Genomic DNA, 20,362 nt, shown 5'->3' with positions numbered 1-20,362 from the left:
GGAAGAAATTAAAGAGATCAAGGGAAGGTTTCATGCAAAAATGGACATGATAAAAGACAAAAATGGTAGGGACTTAACAGAAGTAGAAAAGAACAAGAAGAGATGACAAGAACATACTGAAGAACTATACAAGAAATATTTTAATATCCCCAATAACCATGATGGTGTGGTTCCTGATGTAGAGCCAGACATCCTAGAAAATGATGTCAAGTGGGCCTAGGCTGGTGAACCCAGTGAAATTCCAGCTGAGCTATTTAAAACTCTAAAAGATGATGCTGTTAAAATGCTATGCTCAGTATGCCAGCAAATTTGGAAAACTCAATAATGGCCACTGGATTGGAAAAGATCAGTTTTCATCCTTATTCAAAAGAAGGGCAATGCCAAAGAATGTTCAAATTACTGAACAATTGTGCTCATCTCACACGCCAGCAAAGTTATGTTTAAGATTCTGCAAGGTAGGCTTAAGCAGTATGTGAACTGAGAATTACCAAAAGAACAGACTGGTTTTCAAAGAGGTGGAGGAACCAGAGACCAAATTGCCAACATTTGCTGGATAATGGAAAATGCAAGGGAGGTCCAGAAAAACATCTATTTCTGCTTCATTGACTACACTAAAGCCTGTGACTGTGTGGATCACAACAGAATGTGACAAGTCCTCAAAGAGACAGGAGTACTAAATCATCTTACTTTTTTTTCCTGAGGAACTTCTATGTGGGCAAAGAAGCAAAAGCTAGAACTGAACGTGGAACAACTGATTGGTTTAAGATCGGAAAAGGAGTAAGACAAGATTATATATTGTCACCTTATTTGTTTAACCTATATGCAGAGGACATCATGCAAAATGCCAGGACAGATGAATCAAAAGCCAGAATTAAGGTTGCTGGGAGAAATATCAATAATCTCAGATATACAAATGATATCCCTCTGTAGGCAGAAAGTGAAGAAAAATTAAGAAGTCTCTTGATGAAGGTAAAGAGGAGAGTTTAAAACCTATCTTAAAGATATAAACATAAAGAAACAAACAGATTTTGGCAATTGGTCCCATCACTTCCTGTAAAATAGAGGGAGAAAAATGGAAGCAGCATTAGATTTTATATTTTTGGGTTCAAAGATCACTGCAGATGGCAATTATAGCCATGAAATTAAAAGATGACTGCTCTTTGGAAGGAAAGCTGTGGCAAATCCGGACAGCTTGCTTAAAAACATACATCACCTTGCTGGAAAAGGAATGTATAGTCAAAGCTATCTTTTTTCCAGTTGTAATGTCTGGCTGTGAGTTGGACTATAAGGAAAGCTGAGCACCACAGAATCTATGCTTTTGAACTGTGGTGCTAGAGAGCACTTTTGAGAGTCCCTTGGACATCAAGAAAGTCAAATCAGTCGATACTTGAAGAAATTATTCAGCCTATTCACTGGAAGGCCAAATGCTTAAGATGAAATTTAAATATTTTGGTCATATAATAAAAAAATGAGACTCATTAGTAAAGACCCTGATATTGGGAAAGATTGAAGGCAAAAGGAAAGGGGACAGCAAAGGATGAGATGGATAGATAGTGTCATGGAAACAATGAATATGAGCTTCTACAGACTTTGGGACATAGTAGAGGATAGAAGGGCTTGGTGTGCTATGGTCTATTGGGTCATGAAAAGTCCAATACAACTGAATAACAAGTTATCTTGTACTCTTGTTACTATATTACTTGCCTTCCTGTTCCCCCAACTGGTTTTCTTGCCAATTACTTCTTAAGGACACAAGTGAAGTATCATGTTAAGTTGGGATGCCATGTTTTAGGAAGGATGCTAAAAAGCTGAAGAAGGTTTGGAGGAAGGTAAATAAATGGGTGGAGGATGAAGGAATTGGGGATGTTTAGGTTTGAGAAAGGGAGACTTGAGCTGGAACATGAAAGCTGTGTTTTAGTGTTTAAAGGCCTGCTACCTTTTAAAGGCCTGAAATTTCCTCTGCCTGGTTCCAGAGGTCAGGACTAGGAGAAATTGGTAAATTGGAGTCACAACAGTCCCAAGACCAGGAAAGTCTTCCTAACAATTAGAACTCTGAGAAAGCAGAATTGGGTAGTGGAATCCCCCTCAGTGGAGATCTTGAAGGAAAAGCTGGATGGCCAGTAGAAGGACAGGCTGCTGGACTCGCTAAGTTCCCAGGTCTTTTCCAAATCTGAGCTTCTGTGATTCTGTAATGCATGATTCTTATGTCACTTCCCTTCTCAAAAGATTTTATGCCTCCCTATTGCATAATGGATAAAATAAATGGCTTGTTTTTTTTTTTTTAAAGCAATTGGAATTAAGTAACTAGCCCAAGGTTACACGGCCAGTTTTTTTTTTTTTTTTGGAGGGCAACTGGGGTTAAGTGACTTGCCCACAGCTTAGTTTTTTTATGTGGCTGTTAAGTGTCTGAGGCCAGAACTGAACTTGGGTGCTTCTGACTCTGGGGCTGGTGCTTTACTCAGTGCGCCACCTAGCGCCCCTAAAATAAATATTCTTTAGGTTGATTTTAAAGGTCCTCCACAATCTGTCTCTAACCAACTTTTGCAAACTTATTTCTTAATACTCATCTTTTTCTACCCAAAGGTGTAACCATACTGGATTGCTCACTTTTCTCCCATTTTGTCCCAACCATTTCCACTTCTGTAGATTTTTACCACTTGACTGCCATGCTTGAGATGGACTTTCCTGGTATCTCTGACTGTTGAAATTATTTGCTTACCTTGAGGCCAGTTCTTTCATGAACCCTTCCCTGATTTCCACAGTTAAAAGAGATCCTTCCCTCATTGACTCCTTCCTGTTCCTCTATTTAGTCTCTCCTGTGTACTTTATCTTAGCCTACGTTGTATTCTTTGTGTATATGTCTCATCCTCCCCTTCCAAGCTTCTTAAAAATAGGGACTGTAATTTTCTTTTTGATATCTCTAGGACCTAGGGAAGTCCTTTAACAAGTAAATCTTCATTGAATTAAGCCAGTAGCTATCGGTTAAATCAATAAACAAACCAAAAGTATAAACAAAAGGATAATGTATAAGACTATCAGACAATCTGCTGGCTATTAGCTATGGCAAGTCCATGGAACGATCTCTCAGTTATATGTGGATGTGTGTATTGCCAGAGTAGATGGTGCTGTTTTTCATTCATGGTCATGATGGAGATAGGGAAGATTCAAAATAATAATTGAAGTTTTATAGAATCATATTAAAGCACAGGTCTATGTGAGAGCACTCAGTGTAAACAGCTCCTAAGACAGATTCACATGACTGCATCTCTTGTGAAATTAGGCACAAAGGGAAACATTTTGTGATTTCTAGTTCAGCCCACTTCTTATGCAGCTCAGCAGTTCTTAGAGGTGGCTTTGGAAGACTGTAGGCACTCATCCCGTATTAATCCCTAGCATTAATTTCCAGTGGGAAGTGAGTTTTCTAACCAAACTTTTCCTAGCTATAAGTCAGTGGTTTTTCTTGGATTCCATTCAAATTCAACAAAAGAAGAATTGGCTATTTCATTGGCAAGGCCACAGCATTTGAAATTCTGTGCAGCCTTCAGTCTCCTCACAGGCCCTCATCCTAGATGGAGAGACCAGCTTCTGAAGTTGGACCTGTAAGCACAATGATGTTGCATTGCAGAGTGATGGGAACACCTCTCAGGGTCAGGAATCTATGGAGTACTCAATTAGTAGCCATCGCCGATGTCTGAGCAGAGTGTTTGAGTCCTCAGCGTGGGTGAGGATGAGGAGGATGAACTGAAAGGTTCTGCTGCTTATTCTTGCCATTATCAATTATGTGAATGCACATGTGTATGTGTATATATATATGCATATACATACACGTATGTAGATATGCATATACTTGAGTATATGTATGAATGCACGTATAGGCTTATACACACATAACACAATGTATTAATTTTAAATACAGCTACATACAGCAAAACTCATTTCCCTTTGTGCATATGCACACTAGGAAGATAAACTCTGCAAAGGAAATCATGTGTTTCACGGAATCAACACGCATGCTTTTTGTACGATCAGTATTTCTAAAAACCTGCCGAATTCAAAGGGGAAGGGTGTGAAAGGCAACGTTCCCAGGATAAGGATGCTTCTTCAAGTCTTCTCTCCTTGCATGGGCCTGTGATCACACTGGCTCAGCCATCCCTTCTACCGGTGCAAATCTTTCTATCTTGACGTCCCACAGGTATCGCAAGCTTCTCGTGTCCAACCAGAACTTGTCTTTTCCCACAAATCTGTCCTTCTTCAAATGTTTCTCTTTTCTGTCAAAGACACCACCATTCTTCCAGTCTCCCAGTGATCTCAGCATTGTCTTCACCTCCTCACTGTCTCTCACCCCACTTACCCAATTAGGTACTTACTATTTCTACCGCTAACACACCACTCACATAGCTATTCTATGAAGTTTGGATTTAGTCAAAGGGCCACACTTGAGGACCTAGAGGGACACATGTCGGTTCCCCACCCCTGGTTTAGGCCCTCTCACCTAGATTATTTTAATGCTCTCTTAACTGCTTCATTCCAGTCCATTTTCCACACTTCTGCTGAAGTGGTTTTTTTCTTGAATGCAGGTCTGATATAACTTCCCCACTTAGTAAAGACCAATGGTTTCCCATTGCCTTTAAAATGAAATATAAACTGATTGTTAAGTTTTAAAAGCTCCTTATTAAAACCTGGCCCTCACCTGTCTTTCCAGCCACACCAGACAGGCCACTAGATAGTCTGATAGTCCTGGATACTGTCCTTTTATTTATACTTTTGGTCTGAACCTAATTGATAGCTACTGTCCTAATTCAACAGGGATTGCCCTCTCTAGTCCTCAGATACAGCACACCACCTCTCACCTGGCATGCACTCACTCACCTCTGCTTCACAGTCCTCCTCTTTCCATTAGGACACACTACTCTACCACAAAGCCTTTCTGGATCTCCCAACTAGCTTCTATTGAACTACTTCACATTTATATTTACTCTCTGTGTACTTTTATGTGTCTTTGTCTCCCTTGTTGGAATGGAAGCTCCCTTGGGGAGTAGAGATTGTTTCCTTGTGTGCCTGGAACAGTTTGTGGTATACAGTAGGAACATAATAAATCCTTGTTGACTGATTAATGCTTTTTATCCCTGTCTTTCCATTAATACTCTATAGGGGATCCACTGAATAAAGCAAAGACTTTCTGTTCATTAATGAGTATCATAAGGATAGCATAAAGCCTGTCCATCTGCCATCTCTGATATTGCTACATGATTGAGTCTCCTCATTTTCTAGTTATGTACTTATTATGCCACTCTGCATGCATCTTATAGTTTACAATCTTCTGCAGCCTACTTACACCTAACAAGCCTTTTCTGGGTGGTGCTTTGAATCATGCAAATCTGAATCTGATATCGTGCCATTTCATAAAAGAACAGCAGTAGGAAAATATTGTCATTGAAGCATGGGGTATTTGTGGTAGCACTACTATCACCCCTGATAAAGGTTTATCACCTTTCTTTGCATAATGCATGATTCCAAAAGCATTAGAGAAGAAAGTCATTGTCAGTCTTCCAGTGGGTCAACAAATATTTATGGGAAAATGAGCTGCACAAATCCAGAGCTGCTTTCACTCTCAATGTTCTACATTCAGACTGATCTGTGGTCATGCCTGCTGCCACAGCCTAACACTAGGATGTCATTGGTTGTGTTCTTCAAAAACAAAGGACAAACAACAAACTATGAGAGTGTACAAAGTAGGGTAGGGGACGTTTGCATTTCAGTGAACTCTTAGCAATTATTGAGCTCATTCAATTTGTTTGTAGATATAAGCATTCAGAAGTCCAAGTGACTTTGAAAAGTTCACAATCTGGTCTGGTAAAGCCTGGAGTCTGTTCCCAGTGAGAAAAGAAAAATGTCAAAAGAAAAGTGCACTGTTAGTTCAAGAGTAAAAGAGACGCTGAGACAGATGGATGCATACACAGAGGTGTGCATACATGGAAATTAATCAATGGCTTTGGAAGAGAAAAGAGAAGTCTGGATACTTCAAAGGAAGAATAAGATGAAGACACTAACTGGGAATGTGTCCTGAAGATAAAAATACCACATAGCCACTTCTCCAGAGAATGAAATGAAATCAGTGTCCAGCTTCTTAAAGAAAGTGTGCATCTGGATACAGACTTGCAGATGGTTAAAAAAATCTCTATCATTCTTTGGTCTGCCAAGTCTATATTGGCCATATTTATATTCACCAGACCCATGCTGGTTCTCTTATAGCTATTCCCACATCCTCCTCCAGGCTCCATATTATTAGGTACAAGCATCTGTCTGTCTACAGTAAATACACTAGACACCCTGTTAGACACAGCTTCCCATGAAAATCATCTAAAACGGGACTATAAAGAGAGAAGTGTGGTCAAGTCTGTTGGAAAAAGGATTCTTCATTAATGAAAAGTCTGAATTATAGAACTCAAACCAAGTCAATAACATGTGCTCCCCAGGGGAAACCCTTAAGATATATGCTTTACTGACTAGGTGACAGTGATTTGTTAGGAATAACTGTGGATTTGAAGTTTGTGGTGGTACCTGAATTAACAAAGTGTTAAATTTCTTTTAGACTCACTGGCTAGTTATCATAGGACTTTCGATTCTGATTTCTGTTATATTTTGGGCATGAGGCCCCGTGCTAACTTCCATGACAATTTTAATATACCACAAGATTAGACAAACAATCCCTTTACCCTTTGCTCTCCCCCTCCCCCTGCCCCCATTCAGATGCCTCTTAGATGTAATTGCTTTCATGTTGTATCCCCCATTAGAATGTGAGCTCCTGGAGGGAAGAAACCATATGTTTGCCTATCTTTGTCTTACTATAATGCCTGGGATACAGTAAGTGCTTAATAATTGCTTGTTGACTGACTGGTTTCATGTGTGGTACAATGTGGCCATTTCCAGGAAAGAGTATTTGTACAGGTTGCAGCCCTTTCTCAAATCAAGGGTCAGAGAGGACAAAAGGGGCAGATGATAAAGATGGAGAAGGAGCTAGGGTTTACCTCCATGTTCTGTCCACTTTTGTAGAGTTGAGGTACGGTAACCAGTATTTCAGCTGGAACATCTTTATCGAGCACTCCAGTAATGAGTTGAGGAAGTGATGAGAACAGTAAATTGAAGAAGATCAAAAACCACTGATCAATCATGGAAGACCCAGAGAATCCACAGTAAAACTGGTACCAAAAGAGAAGGGCCACAAACATCTGCAGGCAAAGACACGGGCGTGCTTTTGGTTAGTAAGAAGGCAGACTTTTCTTTCATTATTAATAATGCTTTTCATCACACATATTTAAAGTCTTCCCAGGGATTAAAAAATAAAGGGTAAAACCTCACAGACATGTGAAAGAATCACTCACCATCCAAAGGCAAATGAAAGAGCATAACGTTCTAAAATGAATAGCAATGGGAACATACAGGCAATTAGGAGAGGTGGAGGTCTTTGTGACTAAAGAGTAATCACTTATTTTAGCAAGAATAAAAGACGTTGACACTAATGGTATTTCATTAGATAAGAAGGGCATTGGAAAAAAGGTATTACCTATGTTTATAATTGTAACAATCTAGTTTTTATTAATACTTCAGTATTTCAAGGACATGTAGTTTCACTGACTATTCCTATTGACCTGGATTCCTACCCCACTACAACTTTGAAGACTGTCTTTAAGAATTTCCTAAGGAAAAATAACTGTACCCTGAAGCCAACAGAGTGGTGAATCTCTCTGAACTAAGCAAGGTGATCCTTAGACAAGAAACATCAGTGTCTCTTCTGTTTGGAATTTGGAGCCTTCTTAGAACTTGTCCTTAGCTGGACTAACCTTCTAGAACTCAGGTTCACCTCCATGCCAGGAAGAGACACCAAGGAGAATTTGAATGGAGGGATCATGAATAGCTAAAACATATACAAATCTTATAGTTTCAAAGTGTTTTTATATAATTTCATTAGAGCCTGTGAGGTAGGAAGTGAAAAGGATTACTATTCTCATTTTACAGGTAATGAAATAACTTTTTCTCAAAAACTGACCAAAGCCAAGTTGACCATATTCTTTATCCTTTAACTTCTTCCTTTGACTCAACCTCTTTAAGTAAAGGCATTATTATTTTTTTCATAACTATAATGAAAAGAAGTCTGTCTAGTCTTTGGGTTAAGACAGCTGAGTTCAAACCCTAGCTCTGACATTCATTCCTTCACTTGTGTGAGCCTGACCATGCTTACAAACTTCAGTTCGATCCTTTGTAAAATAATCCTTGCAGTGTCTTTCTCACAGGGCCATGAGGAAAACTTACAAAACTCTTAAAGCACTACAGAAATACTGACCTACTGAGACAAGAGTCCCCATGGGATACATCACTGCTAAGACTATCTTTCCCCATATTGATTTAAAGAAAAATTTTTTGGTGATGGGGGGTATTTGTAAATGGAGTAGATAGCAGGGAAAAAGAAAACATCCTTTTTGCTAATGTGTGTGTGTATGTGTGTATATGTATTTATGTATTATGTATAACACTGAATTTCAGACATTATTAAAAGGAATACTGGTAAATTTGCATTGTAAGTATTATATATACACCCCCTATAACTTAGAGAGAGGATCATTCAATGGAAATTGGTGATGAAATTACACATCACTGACTTAAGTATCTCTACCTGGGGCAGTATTGAGAAAGAGGAACTTTAGGTAGGGAAACCAGATAAAAGAGACAGCAATGTGTACTAGAAAGACATATGGACCAGAATTCAGAAACCTTGACTTTCTCATTCTGGTTTCTCCACTCACTAGTCATATAACCTTAGGCAAATTACTTAACCTATGAATCCCCGTTTCTTCATCTCTGAAATGAAGATAAGACCCACTTTGTCTCCCTCACCAAGGTGACATTAAGCATCAAATCAGAGAAGATTCATGAATGCTTTGAAAAACTGTACATTGCTTTATAAATGTAAGTTATTATACTCAAGAACATATGTGATGAGATGCCATTCAAAAATACATGCTGAACAAAAGGACGTATGGTTGAGACAAAGGGATAATGTTAACAATGATAATTGCTAACATTTACCGAGCACTTTAAGGTTCACAAAACACTTTTTGTATCCTCCTGACAATCCTCGGAGATATGTGCTATTATTATCCCTATTTGACAAATGAGGAAATTGAGGTAGATAGAAATTAAGTGACTTGCCCAGGGCCACACAATAATAATAAGTGTTTGAGGCAGGAATTCAGATCTTCTAGACTCTAAGTTCAACACTATCCATTGTGCTATCTAGCTGCCTGGATATGACAGGGGCATAGCCCACTGATACCCACAAAATGCTTAAAAACAAGCAAATTTAAAAAAAATCCCAGTGGATGGGTGCCAGTGTTCTGGGTACATCTTCCATGGAGGATTTATGGGAGGATACAGGCAAGAATTTCACAGGATGAAAAACTGTGTATGAGTTTTCATCTGCACCACTGGAGGGTACCTATATTGTTGAGATGACTAGTCCAATAAAGTATTACAGTAAAACATCCATCCATCTTCAAAACTCATTTTAACCAATAGCTTAAATTTCCTAGCCCCAGAACACTGCCTTAGCCCACACTGCTAAGTGGTCACAAAATGAATGGATTTTGATTTCATCTTTTTTTTCCTTTTCGTCCCTTCCTCTCCATTCTTCCCCTCTCTCCCAACACATTAACGAGCCATTTATTGAGGAGAGGAAGGGGTAAAGCAGGAGCCAGGATAATTGAGAATTTTCTCTAGTACCAAAAAGCCTCCTTCTCATACCTTTGTTGCTATGGAAACTTTTCTCTTCTGCTTCTTTCTGGAAAGGGAAGCCAGTCTATTTCTGAAACTAATGAATTCCTCATTCTAGGAGGCAAAGCAGTTACCCTTGAACTCCTTAAGTCAATTAAGCACTTGTTAACAAAAGCCACTAAAACATATAAAGAAAAAAATACAGCCAGTTCTTCCCCCCTTCCTGTCATCCCCAATGAACAGAGCATTTGTCTTGGGTGGGAGAAGGTTGACTTCTCTCCTAGTGGCACATTTAAGCCTTTATTTGCAAGTTAAATGTTCTAGGCTTAATCCTACATTAAGTCATTGGAATTTTAACTGAGCATTCTAGAATGTTAGATCTGGAAGGAACCTTAGAAATCATCTCCTGGGGTAGGAAACCTGCAGCCTCCAGTCCACAGGTTCCCCACCCCTGACAAACTCTGGCATGATACAGATCAGGAAACTGAGGCCAGAGAGTTGAGTTGCATACATAGCAGAGTCAGGAGGAAAAATCCTCGTTTTCAGACTCCTTAGTCGAGAGCTCCAGGTACCATCTAATAATTCTTCTCTTTCTGAGAGGTTTCAAGATAAGTTTATAGTAGCACATAGTATGTATGCAATAAGAATTTGCTGAATTACTGAATAAATGAATGAATGAGAAGCCACTGCTAAGTGACACAGGGAGAGATAATGCCAAGGAATGCAAAGGCCCAAACTGAGTTTGTACTCTAAGAGATCAGGAAACTCATCTGAATGAATTTTTAGAGCCAAACATTTCAAATTAGACATGAGCTGTTTGGTTCTCATCTGTATCTGTATCGTACTCAACTGCTTGAAAATATGTGGGAAAACGTAGAGGAAAGCAAAGGAAAGAAAGTTTATTCCCAAGCATCCAATTTGAAAAAAATTAAGACCGAATAGCGTGGCATTTTGGAAGGAGGGCTGGCTTTGGAGACTGAACGGCCTGAACTTGATCCCATCTCGAGCTACTTCCACACTGCAGGACTTTGAGTAAGTCACATCGCCTCTTTCTGAAATAGGGGTGGGCTTGGGGGATGGTAGCTGCCAGTTTTCTCATTTGTAAAATGATGGGATTGGACAAGAAGACTTCTGAGGTCCCATCAACATCCAAATCTCTGATCTCTTTACTGATAGCAGTTTAGAGTAAATATAAAAGATTGTAAAATGAAATTAGGCAAAGAGAAAAGCATCTCTTCACCCTCCTCCCAACAATACAGAAAGATCTTGGTATTTTCACTTCATGTATCTACTCAGCTAGATTTATATGAAAGCTATGGAATGCCTTGGGAAGACAGTATTTTTTCCCCCATCACTTAATTTTCATGTTCAACATAAGAGGTATCTGACTTTGTGTTAGGTCCACCCAGTCTGTGGATGAGAGCAAGCTTTCCCTCAGCGGTCACTTCCTTGCTTACAGTGACCTGATCTATGTTTCACACAAAATACACCCGCGAGGCATTCAGATCCTTGGAGCGCCAAGGCAAACTCCTACCGCATTTTTGTAGAAGAAATATAGCACCATATTAGCAAGTCGGGAGTAGCACCAATGTCCGTGAACAAGCAGAAGTTTCTCCAATTGTCGGAACCTGGGAACTGCAAAGTCGCTGGCCATCACCGCCTTAAAGGGAAAGAGTCAAAATCAATAGCAGATTGTCACTGGAAGTCATGTCTGCTACGTGTCTCCAACACGGAAACTTCACAGGACAAGCAGCAAAAAGGTTTTTTTTATTTACTTTTTTCCTGGAACTGCGATTTCATCCATGAAGGGATGCTCCTAACAGAACACAGAGGCAACTTCTCTGAAACTCAGTCTTAGAGTTGTCTGGGACATTGACTGATTGGTGACCTGAGAAGGGTCAGATATGTGTCACATTCGGAGTCCAAGGCGACTATCTAGCCACTATTAAACAACACCGCTATCTAGCGGAAGCTATGAGTGAAAATCGAATGACTAAAAGTTTATTTTCCTGCTGCTCCTAATATATGAAGACGAGAATCCATGGGAAGAAGATGAATTATAACCACCGGATTGTCTAAAATTATGTGTGACAAATGAAAAGTTGATTCCTGCAATAGCCAAATAATGGCAGAATGAGTGGCGGAATTAGGGTTAGGGTTATGGCACAAGTAGATAATTAAGAAATACATGATAATACTTTTTAGAGAATTACTTTGTTCATACATGAAAATGCGGACTATACTACAAAGAAAAATAACATTATTTTTAGGGTCTTAGTTCCTCTAAGCTTTCCAATAGAGGCAAATTTGGGGTTCAGGTTAATTCTATTATTTTGATATAGCTATCATCTTGAAATAAAAAGTAAAACATATCTTTAGTTCTATATGAAGATGACTCCTTTCTCATGGGTAAGATGTGTGCTTCAAGTTGGTTTTCTAAGAGTGGTGATGGGTTCACAAAGTTACAGTCCATTGGACAATAGCACACACACACACACGCACGCATGCACACACACACACACACACACACAGAGGTGGCTTTACTTTTGTATAGAACAGGGTTGGGAACTGGTCCTGTGATTTCATTGGTAAATCCCCTCTCCGAATACAGGTCAGTACCTTTCCTATGAGTTAACAGTATTAAGAGAGTTGCATAGAGCACTGAGAAGGTAGGTGACTTCTCCAGGGTCATGCAGTCTGTGTTAGAGATGGGATTTGAACCCAGGACTTTCAGATCCCAAGGGTAGTAGTACTTTATCTACTATACCTCCCTGCCTCTCATGTACTCTTGTATATTTATGGGAAATATGCAAATTGGAGGACTGTTAACTATGTCAGAATTTTATATTGCTTGTCTCTCATAGTCAGCCTAACAGGAAAGTCAGCTTATTGCAGGAGGGGCCTATAAACTTGTTTATTTGAGAAGAAATGTAAAATTGTCATTTCATCTCCTCTGGACAAAGTTTCTTCAACTGCAGGAAGCAGCCTTTTCCAAACAAAAGTCCCATAGACAATTCCTTGATTAATTGTTTCCTTAGAAATATTCATCAAAGATATTACCTGCATGCCTTCCTGACCAGAGATTCCCACACCAACATCAGCTACTTGGATCATGCTGACATCATTGGCTCCATCACCTGGAAATAAACAAAAGGCAGAACTATCTGAATCTAGATCTGGTCATGAAAGTAAATACACAAAAAGGGTCCATACTTTAAGCATTTCTTTTCCAGCCCTGTGCCACCTACCTACCTGTCTAACTAAACCTATCATTCCGGAGTCCCTTTGGTCTCCTTTTTAAGGGGGTGATCATCCAGCCTGTGCTGGAAGACATATAATGGATACTCCACTACTCTTAGATAGCACATTCTAGTTTTGGACATTCCTAGTTATTTAAATGTCTTTTTTAAAATTTTGAGTAAGAATCCATCCTACTATCACTTTCATTCACTGTTCTTCATTTCGCCCTTTGCAGTAACAAAATTAAGTCTACTCTTTCTTCCATGACAGATTTTAATGTATCTGAAGACATTCATCATATCTCCTTTAAGTCTTTTCTTCACCAAATTTACCATGTCCCATTTCCTTATTATGCTTCACATTATTTCTAGATTCTTTACTGTCCGTGTAAGTCGCTGGGCACTCTCTAGTTTATTGAATCTCTTAAAACACTGCAGCCATGATTGAACACATATTACAGACATGGGAAGACCAAGAAAGGATCCATCATGGTTATTATGTCTATTGATCTGGACCTTATATGTCAATGGAGACAGCATGGTGCAGTAGGAAAAGTTCCAGGTTTTGAACCCTTCTTAAAACAACTTTTAAATGCATAATATAAAATACATAGGATTACAGTTATATTGAAATAGTTATCAAAATATTTCTTAAACACTTCACAGATCCTTAACTTAAGATATTAAGTGGTGTGATGCCTACCAGAGTTCTCTTCACCCTTCCCTATAGGTTAAGCTAGTTTTACTCCCCCAAAATAACAAGGCTGTCACTAGGACTTAATTGGCCTAGAGGATTAAGGTTTAAGTTGTGCCATCTTTAAAATAACTTCCTGGTGGTCTCTAGCTTTATAGGCCCACCCACATGGAGTCTGGGCTCTTCAGACTTGGCAGCAGTCTCAAAAACTGGAGAGTCAACATGCCATACCCTGTTGACCAGATGGTTTCCATATGGAGACGAACTATCCAAATTAAGTGCTGCAGCACTGAATCGCCTTTCTATGCTGTGGCTGAGTAAAGACTTCCTTTTCTTAACTGTTGAATGACCCATGGAGGTATCCTTTTGTTCTAAAATGAAACTTTCACAGGAGATGAGCATGAGTCAGGCTCAGAGATAGCAAGTGAGTCAGCCAAAGTCACACAATTACTAAGTAGCAGCACTAAGAGTGGCAGCCAAGTGTTTCAAATACATCTGAGTCGTCACAGAAGATGGGGAGGGGAAGTGGAGAACTTTCATCAGAAGTGTTCTAGTTTGGTAGAACCTGCCAGAGCTTGTGTTCCACAGGCATAGTTTGAGAGCTCCATGGTCCCTCCACAGTCCCATCCATGGTGGGTCACCTCCACAGTCCTAAGAGACAGCTGGTAAAATCAGTGAAGGCTGTTGCTATCAAGAGAAGACAAAGGAGCCTTTCTGAAATTTTTGCTTAGGGGTTCAAAAGATAACTTCCCTTTCTTACACATGGTTATCACTATATCCACTTAAGGTTGGTATCAAAGTGTGCTGCTTTTTCCTTTTAAAAGTCTTGTTTCTTAGTGGTCATAGTCCAGAACATAGTGGTCAGGAGAAGCAATAATGTATTCTTTAACTTGACCACAAAAATCAGAGGGTCAGAACCCCAAAACAATACTCCTTTTGTGAGAATGGGCTAATAGTTTGAAGGCGTGATAATGCTAATTATGCAGGTATGGGTTCCCTTCCCCCCTCTCATTTATTTCTAAAACTTGCAGAAAGCATGATGGGTTCTGTGCTTAGAGTGAACATTGAAGGTACCACATTTCAACCTCAAAATTTCTTTTGAGTATGACTCATATCACTATGGAGACCAACTTGTCTGATATCTTAGGAATCATCATTTCCCACATGAAACTTTCTTTTGCTGAAAAAAAGAAAACTGTATCCCTTAATGTTGAGATGAAAGTCGAGAGCTAAAAGGGCTTTTAGTACATTTCCCTTATTTTACAGATGAAGAAACTGAGACCCCAAGAGTGAAGTGACGTGCCCAACTTCGCACACAGAGGGAGCAGGGAATGGAGCCTGGATCAAATCCGGGTTCTCTGACTCCAAATACAGCCCTGTATCCACCAGGTTAATTCTTCATTCCTGCTGAGTTTCTGAGGGGCCACCTTGGGAGACCATTCCCTATCTCCTGGCTATATACTTGCCAGCCACCTTGCCCTTAAGCAGAGACCATGACCCAGAGGCTTTAATGTTTCTGGGGGAGCTCCTTTCCTGGTCTGTAACGTCACACCATGATTTGCTTTACCTGTGAGGAGGGAAACGGAGCCCCAAGACATTAGAGAGGGCTACAGAAGCGTAGCATGGAAATTTGCCTAGGCTTGGTCTTATCCAGAGATAAGGAAACGCGACGCTCTGAGAGATAAAGTGACCCAGCTGAGGTCATCCAAGCAATAAGTGTCAATACCACTATTGACTACTTGCCCTGACTTGGTGATGGGCAGTTAGGTGATGAAATGGATAGAGGGCTGGGCCTGGATTCAGGAAGACCTAAATTCAAATGTGGCCTCAGACAATTAATACTTAACTATCTGTGTAGTAACCTTGGGCAAATCACTTAGGTTCTGTCAGCCTCAGTCTATTCATAGGGAAAATGGGGATAATAATCACACCTTCCTCCTGGGTTATGATAAAGAGAAAATGAGAGAATATTTGCAAAGCACTCAGAAAATCTGAAAGCATTTTTTAAAAAAAATTTTTCTTTTTGGAGGGGGGAAGGTAGGGAAGTTGGGGTTAAGTGACTTGCCCAAGGTCACATGGCTAGTTTTGTGTCGAGTGTCTGAGGTCAGATTTCAACTCAGGTCCTCCTGACTCCAGGGCTAGTCCTTTATTCACTGCGCCACCTCGCCGCCCCCCTGAAAGCATTTTTAAACGCTATTACTATTACTAATCAATTCTACCAAGGGGAAAGTTCTACATTCTATTTTATTACTAACAATATATGCCTACAGCAGCTGCTACCATGTTTTGTATATTTTATGTGTTCAAAATCCTTCTTGGATCCTTTGATCATAGAATGGAGATTCCCTTGAACTGCTGAGGGCTAATGCCATGGGGATACTGTACTCAAGTGGGCACAATTAAACATGAGTGAGTGGGTCCAACCACGGCCTTTGGATCTGTTGTTTGAACATTCTTGCTAATTTCAGAGATATGTGACTAAAGGCTTGGCCTCCTTGCAATGAACATTTTATCACAGCAACCCATAATGAGTTTCTTCTAAGATGTGGAAAGGTTAGGAGCTAATTCAGTGGATGGGTTACCTACAATAAAAAATGTTGGTCCATAGAATTGCTGAAGAAAGCATGCATTTTCTATTTGCTACTCATCATACACTCTGACAATTCTCCTGTAATGGGCATAATTTTAAAATAAATTAGGAATTTTTTTTTAATTCAGGGAGATTAGCTTGTGGCATGGAATAAAGAAAAAAAATGTCAATTTGTACTAAGACTTTGAGAAAGGGCTATGTGAGTCTACAGTAGGTGGACCCATCCATTATTCATTCACCCTATTGTTCATACTTGCCTATTGCCAAGGTCATGGCCTTCAGTTTGTTTCTGACAAGCTTTACCACCATGCTCTTTTGTAATGGAGTGGATCGACAGCAGAGGACTGAACGGCATCTCCTAGCTAGGGAAAGAAATTTGTCTTCCAAGGTTTTGTCCAGTGCATAAGCCAGAGTTTTCCCATCGATCACGAGGCCGAGGTTGGGGCATGTGGCGACAGATGGGGCTGGTGGGTGGAGAGAAGCAGACTCAACGTTCACCTTTCCAAGAGATTTCTTCACTTCGCTGTTTGAAAATTTTGACTCTACATAGTATAAACACTGTTCCAATAAAGCAGCACATGTTTCCTGAAACAAAATAAACAAAAACCCAAACAAAATTGAACACCAAAAGCAAAACATTAATAGGCCCTAAAGAAAAACTCATCCATTATGAGTTCACCCAATAGATATACTGAATTTCCTATAATAAATTTCTATTTGGAATGAAACTTGAGGTACTGATTTAAGAGGTTTTAGAAAATAAGATAAAAATTCTTCACTATGAGATACGTCATAGTTCAGTCAAGCCTACTCTACGTGGAGGTGGGTAGGATACAAATATTAAATAGGATATGGGTCCTCTCATGATAGAGCGTATGATATGGTTTGGTTGGAGGGAGGAGGAAAAGGGAACTTAAATATATGAATAAATGTAACAAAATGAAAAATCAAAGTGAACGAGAGGTTCCAGTGTTACATGCTATCTGAATGAAAAAAAGAGAAATACTGGTGGGAGGTATATTAGGGAAGGTTTCATGAAGGAGGGAGCATTTTGACTGAATCTCAAAGGATACGTATGAATTATGAATTCAAGCAGGTAAAATTGAGAGGGGAGGGGAATCTCCCAGACTTTGGGAATCATATGAGCAAAGGTAGGAAGGCAAGGGAGCACAGGGAGTAATTTGGTTTGACTGTATTTATGAGATGGGGCTGGAAAGGTATAAGGTGGTGCCCATGTTGGAGAATGGTCTGAGTGGGAAGTTAAGGATTTTAGTTGTTACTTAGTCAGTAACGGGGAGCCATTAAAGGGTTTAGAGCACAAGGGTGACCTAACTAAATCTGTCCATAAGGAAGATTAATCTGGCAATCAGTAAGTAATTTGCATAACATGTTAGAGAAGCCCATGAAATGATTCTTACTATGTTCAGCTTCTAAAAAAAGGGCTATTCTGGGACAGCTAGATGGCCCAGTGAATAGAGCACTTGCCCTAGAGTCAGGAGGACCTGAGTTCAAATCTGACCTCAGACACTTGACACTTACTAGCTGTGTGACCTTGGACAAGTCACTTAACCCCAATTGCCCTGCCTTCCCCTCTCTAAAAAAAAGACTATTTAAAGAATTCCTTCTAAACAGATGCCACTATGAAAAAGGATTCAATGATACATACTTATTAAGGCTTTTTTAAAGGTTTTTTTTAATTGGTCTTACTTCCTAAACTGAAGTATCTGCTTTCAATCAGCAGCCTGTTGGGAAATGTACCTAATCATATCCAAGGGGAATCAGATTCAAGTACTACAAAGAAGAAAGGAAATAAGCATTTATCAAGCACCTCCTGTGTGCCAGGCACTGTGCTACTTGCTTTACGAATATTATTTCATTTGCTCCCCACAACAGCCCTGTGAGGTTAAGAGTTATTAGCCCTCTTTCATAATAAGATGAGGAAACTGAGGCAAACAGATTAAGTGACTTGTGCAGGGTTACACAGCTGGTAAGCATCTGAGGTGGGATTTGAATGTAGTTCTTCCTGACTTCAAGTCCAATGCTCTTTTCATTGCACCACCTAGCTCCCTGGAAGACTGGGGGAGACACAAGGAGGAGAAACTTACATAAGATGTAGTTCCACAAACAAAGGGCTAGGGAAGAGAACTTTTGAGTAAGGCTGCCAGTCCTACTGGATAGTAAGCTCCGTGAGGGCAAGAACTGGGTGCTATATGTCTTTGTAACCCCCACAGTACCTCATACGATGCTGGGTACCTAGTAAATACTCAATGAGTATTGTGTGAATCAATGAAAACGCATCTGTTGGGAAAACTCTTCTTGGACTACACTTAGGCATCAAAAAGTCACGAAACGGTTCTACTTTATCCACTTCTAACTTAGTAGCTTTTGACTGCCCCACTTTGTTTTTCTGGGTAGGTGTTATTATTATTAAACTATTAATTTAATCTGTTATTATTAAAATTTTATTTAATTATTAATAATTATTTTTATTTAATCATTTTAATAATTAAAATTCTTAAATCCTACACCGCTATGTTCTCAGATTACAAGCCCATGACTAGAAGAGGATTCAAAAAGCCTAGATATCAATGCTATTCGTTCAAAAGTTTGAGCAAATCAGCACCAACGATGGATGGAATGACAAACGATTCTCATCACCAAAAATCCAGAAAAGGAGCACCCAGGAAGGAAGCCAAGGGATGGGAAGGAACCACACCTTTCCATCACCGCTGTCCAATCAAGTTCCTATCTTCATTTCTCCTTAGTGCTTTTGAGAGGATGTGGATACCAGGTCTTCACCATTATATTGCATCAGTTAGGGTCAATGGCCTTACATAAATCCGCCTACCTGTGATTCTGCATTCAGAGTAATGATTTCCTCATCATGGTCAAGCAGTTTGCAGGCGTAGGCAATATTAACAGCTGTTTCTTGTTTGTCCCCAGTGAGAACCCATATCTGCAGTCCAGCCTGCCGCAAGTTAGCGATAGTTTCTGGAACGCCATCCTGTAAACGATCTTCAATGCCCGTTGCACCTAATGACAAAAGTCAGTGAATAGCACTCTCCCACACCACCCCCAGATATTAAATCGGGCCTGTGAATCTTAGTTTAGAATGAATATTGATCTCCCATAAGAACTCACTTGTGAATGACATCTTGGCTAGTCTCTTTCAACTTTGAACATGGAGCTGGCCACTTTTTTATTTCTATTATCAAGATGACAGGGAGTTTGATTTTTCAAGGGCAACTTTGTGACTTATCATTAGGATACAATAGCCAGGGCTTTAAATAGCATTCAAAATTAGATACAGCTGGAAATACACTGGAATTACAAACAATTCAGAGAACCTTAATTCTCTGTAGTTGCAACATAGTACCTCGAACTGTTTTTTTTTTTTTAACTCATGTTACAATTATGTGTATTTCTAAATGCTTTCCTGATAAATTTTTGGATTCTGTTAAGGAGGTAGTGGAAATGATAATCTCTCCCACACTGAGCAATGAAGAAGTTTAAAAAAATAAAAGGAAGAAATGACTGTCATTTAACAAATTTCTGGTGAAAGAGAAAAAAATCCCAAGGCCTTTCCTGCTCAGGGCTTAACATTGACTACTTAAGCAGATTGCTGCAAGCACATAATTTCCTGACAGAAAATCATTCTTACTGTATTTAAAGTTTGACATTAACAAATAAAATGGAAGATAAACTTAATTTTCACCTATACTGCTTTTAGCACAATTTTTAAAAAAGATTTAAAATGTTTTTGTTGTATCATGTAACTGTGTCCAACTCTCTGTAACCCCATTTTGGGGTTTTCTTGGCAAAGATTCTGGAATGGTTTGCTATTTCCCTCTCATTTTATAGAAGAGGAAACTGAGGCAAACAGGTTCAAGTGATTTCCCAGGGTCACACAGTAAGTAAGTGTCTAAGGCTGGATTTGAACTCATAAAAATGAGTATTCCTGATTCCAAGCCCAGGGCTTAAAAGAAAAAAATGTATACTCATACAGTGAAAAACCACTGGGTTTAGTAGACTGAGTATGAATCTCATCTCTGCCACAAACCAGGTAACCTC

General features: G+C 39.5%; 1 protein-coding gene across 1 annotated transcript in view; it reads right to left on the bottom strand.

Annotated features, from left to right (window-relative positions):
• Nucleotides 1-20,362, bottom strand: part of ATP10A (ATPase phospholipid transporting 10A (putative)) — a 282,963-nt gene that overhangs the window by 5,449 nt on the left and 257,152 nt on the right. The window contains exons 13-17 of the mRNA XM_069072951.1: nucleotides 19,140-19,324; nucleotides 16,549-16,876; nucleotides 12,829-12,905; nucleotides 11,303-11,428; nucleotides 7,029-7,229 (exon numbers count right to left, since the gene is read on the bottom strand). Coding sequence (XP_068929052.1) covers nucleotides 7,029-7,229; nucleotides 11,303-11,428; nucleotides 12,829-12,905; nucleotides 16,549-16,876; nucleotides 19,140-19,324 — 917 coding nt within the window. The remainder of the gene's footprint in view (nucleotides 1-7,028; nucleotides 7,230-11,302; nucleotides 11,429-12,828; nucleotides 12,906-16,548; nucleotides 16,877-19,139; nucleotides 19,325-20,362) is intronic.

The sequence above is a fragment of the Petaurus breviceps genome, unplaced genomic scaffold, assembly GCF_028583685.1.
Source record: "Petaurus breviceps papuanus isolate PSGF00001 unplaced genomic scaffold, PetGlider_PUasm1.0 90849, whole genome shotgun sequence".
In the NCBI taxonomy this organism is placed as follows: domain Eukaryota; kingdom Metazoa; phylum Chordata; class Mammalia; order Diprotodontia; family Petauridae; genus Petaurus; species Petaurus breviceps.
Note: the sequence above shows the minus strand (reverse complement) of the source record. Positions and strands in the feature narration are given on the sequence as shown.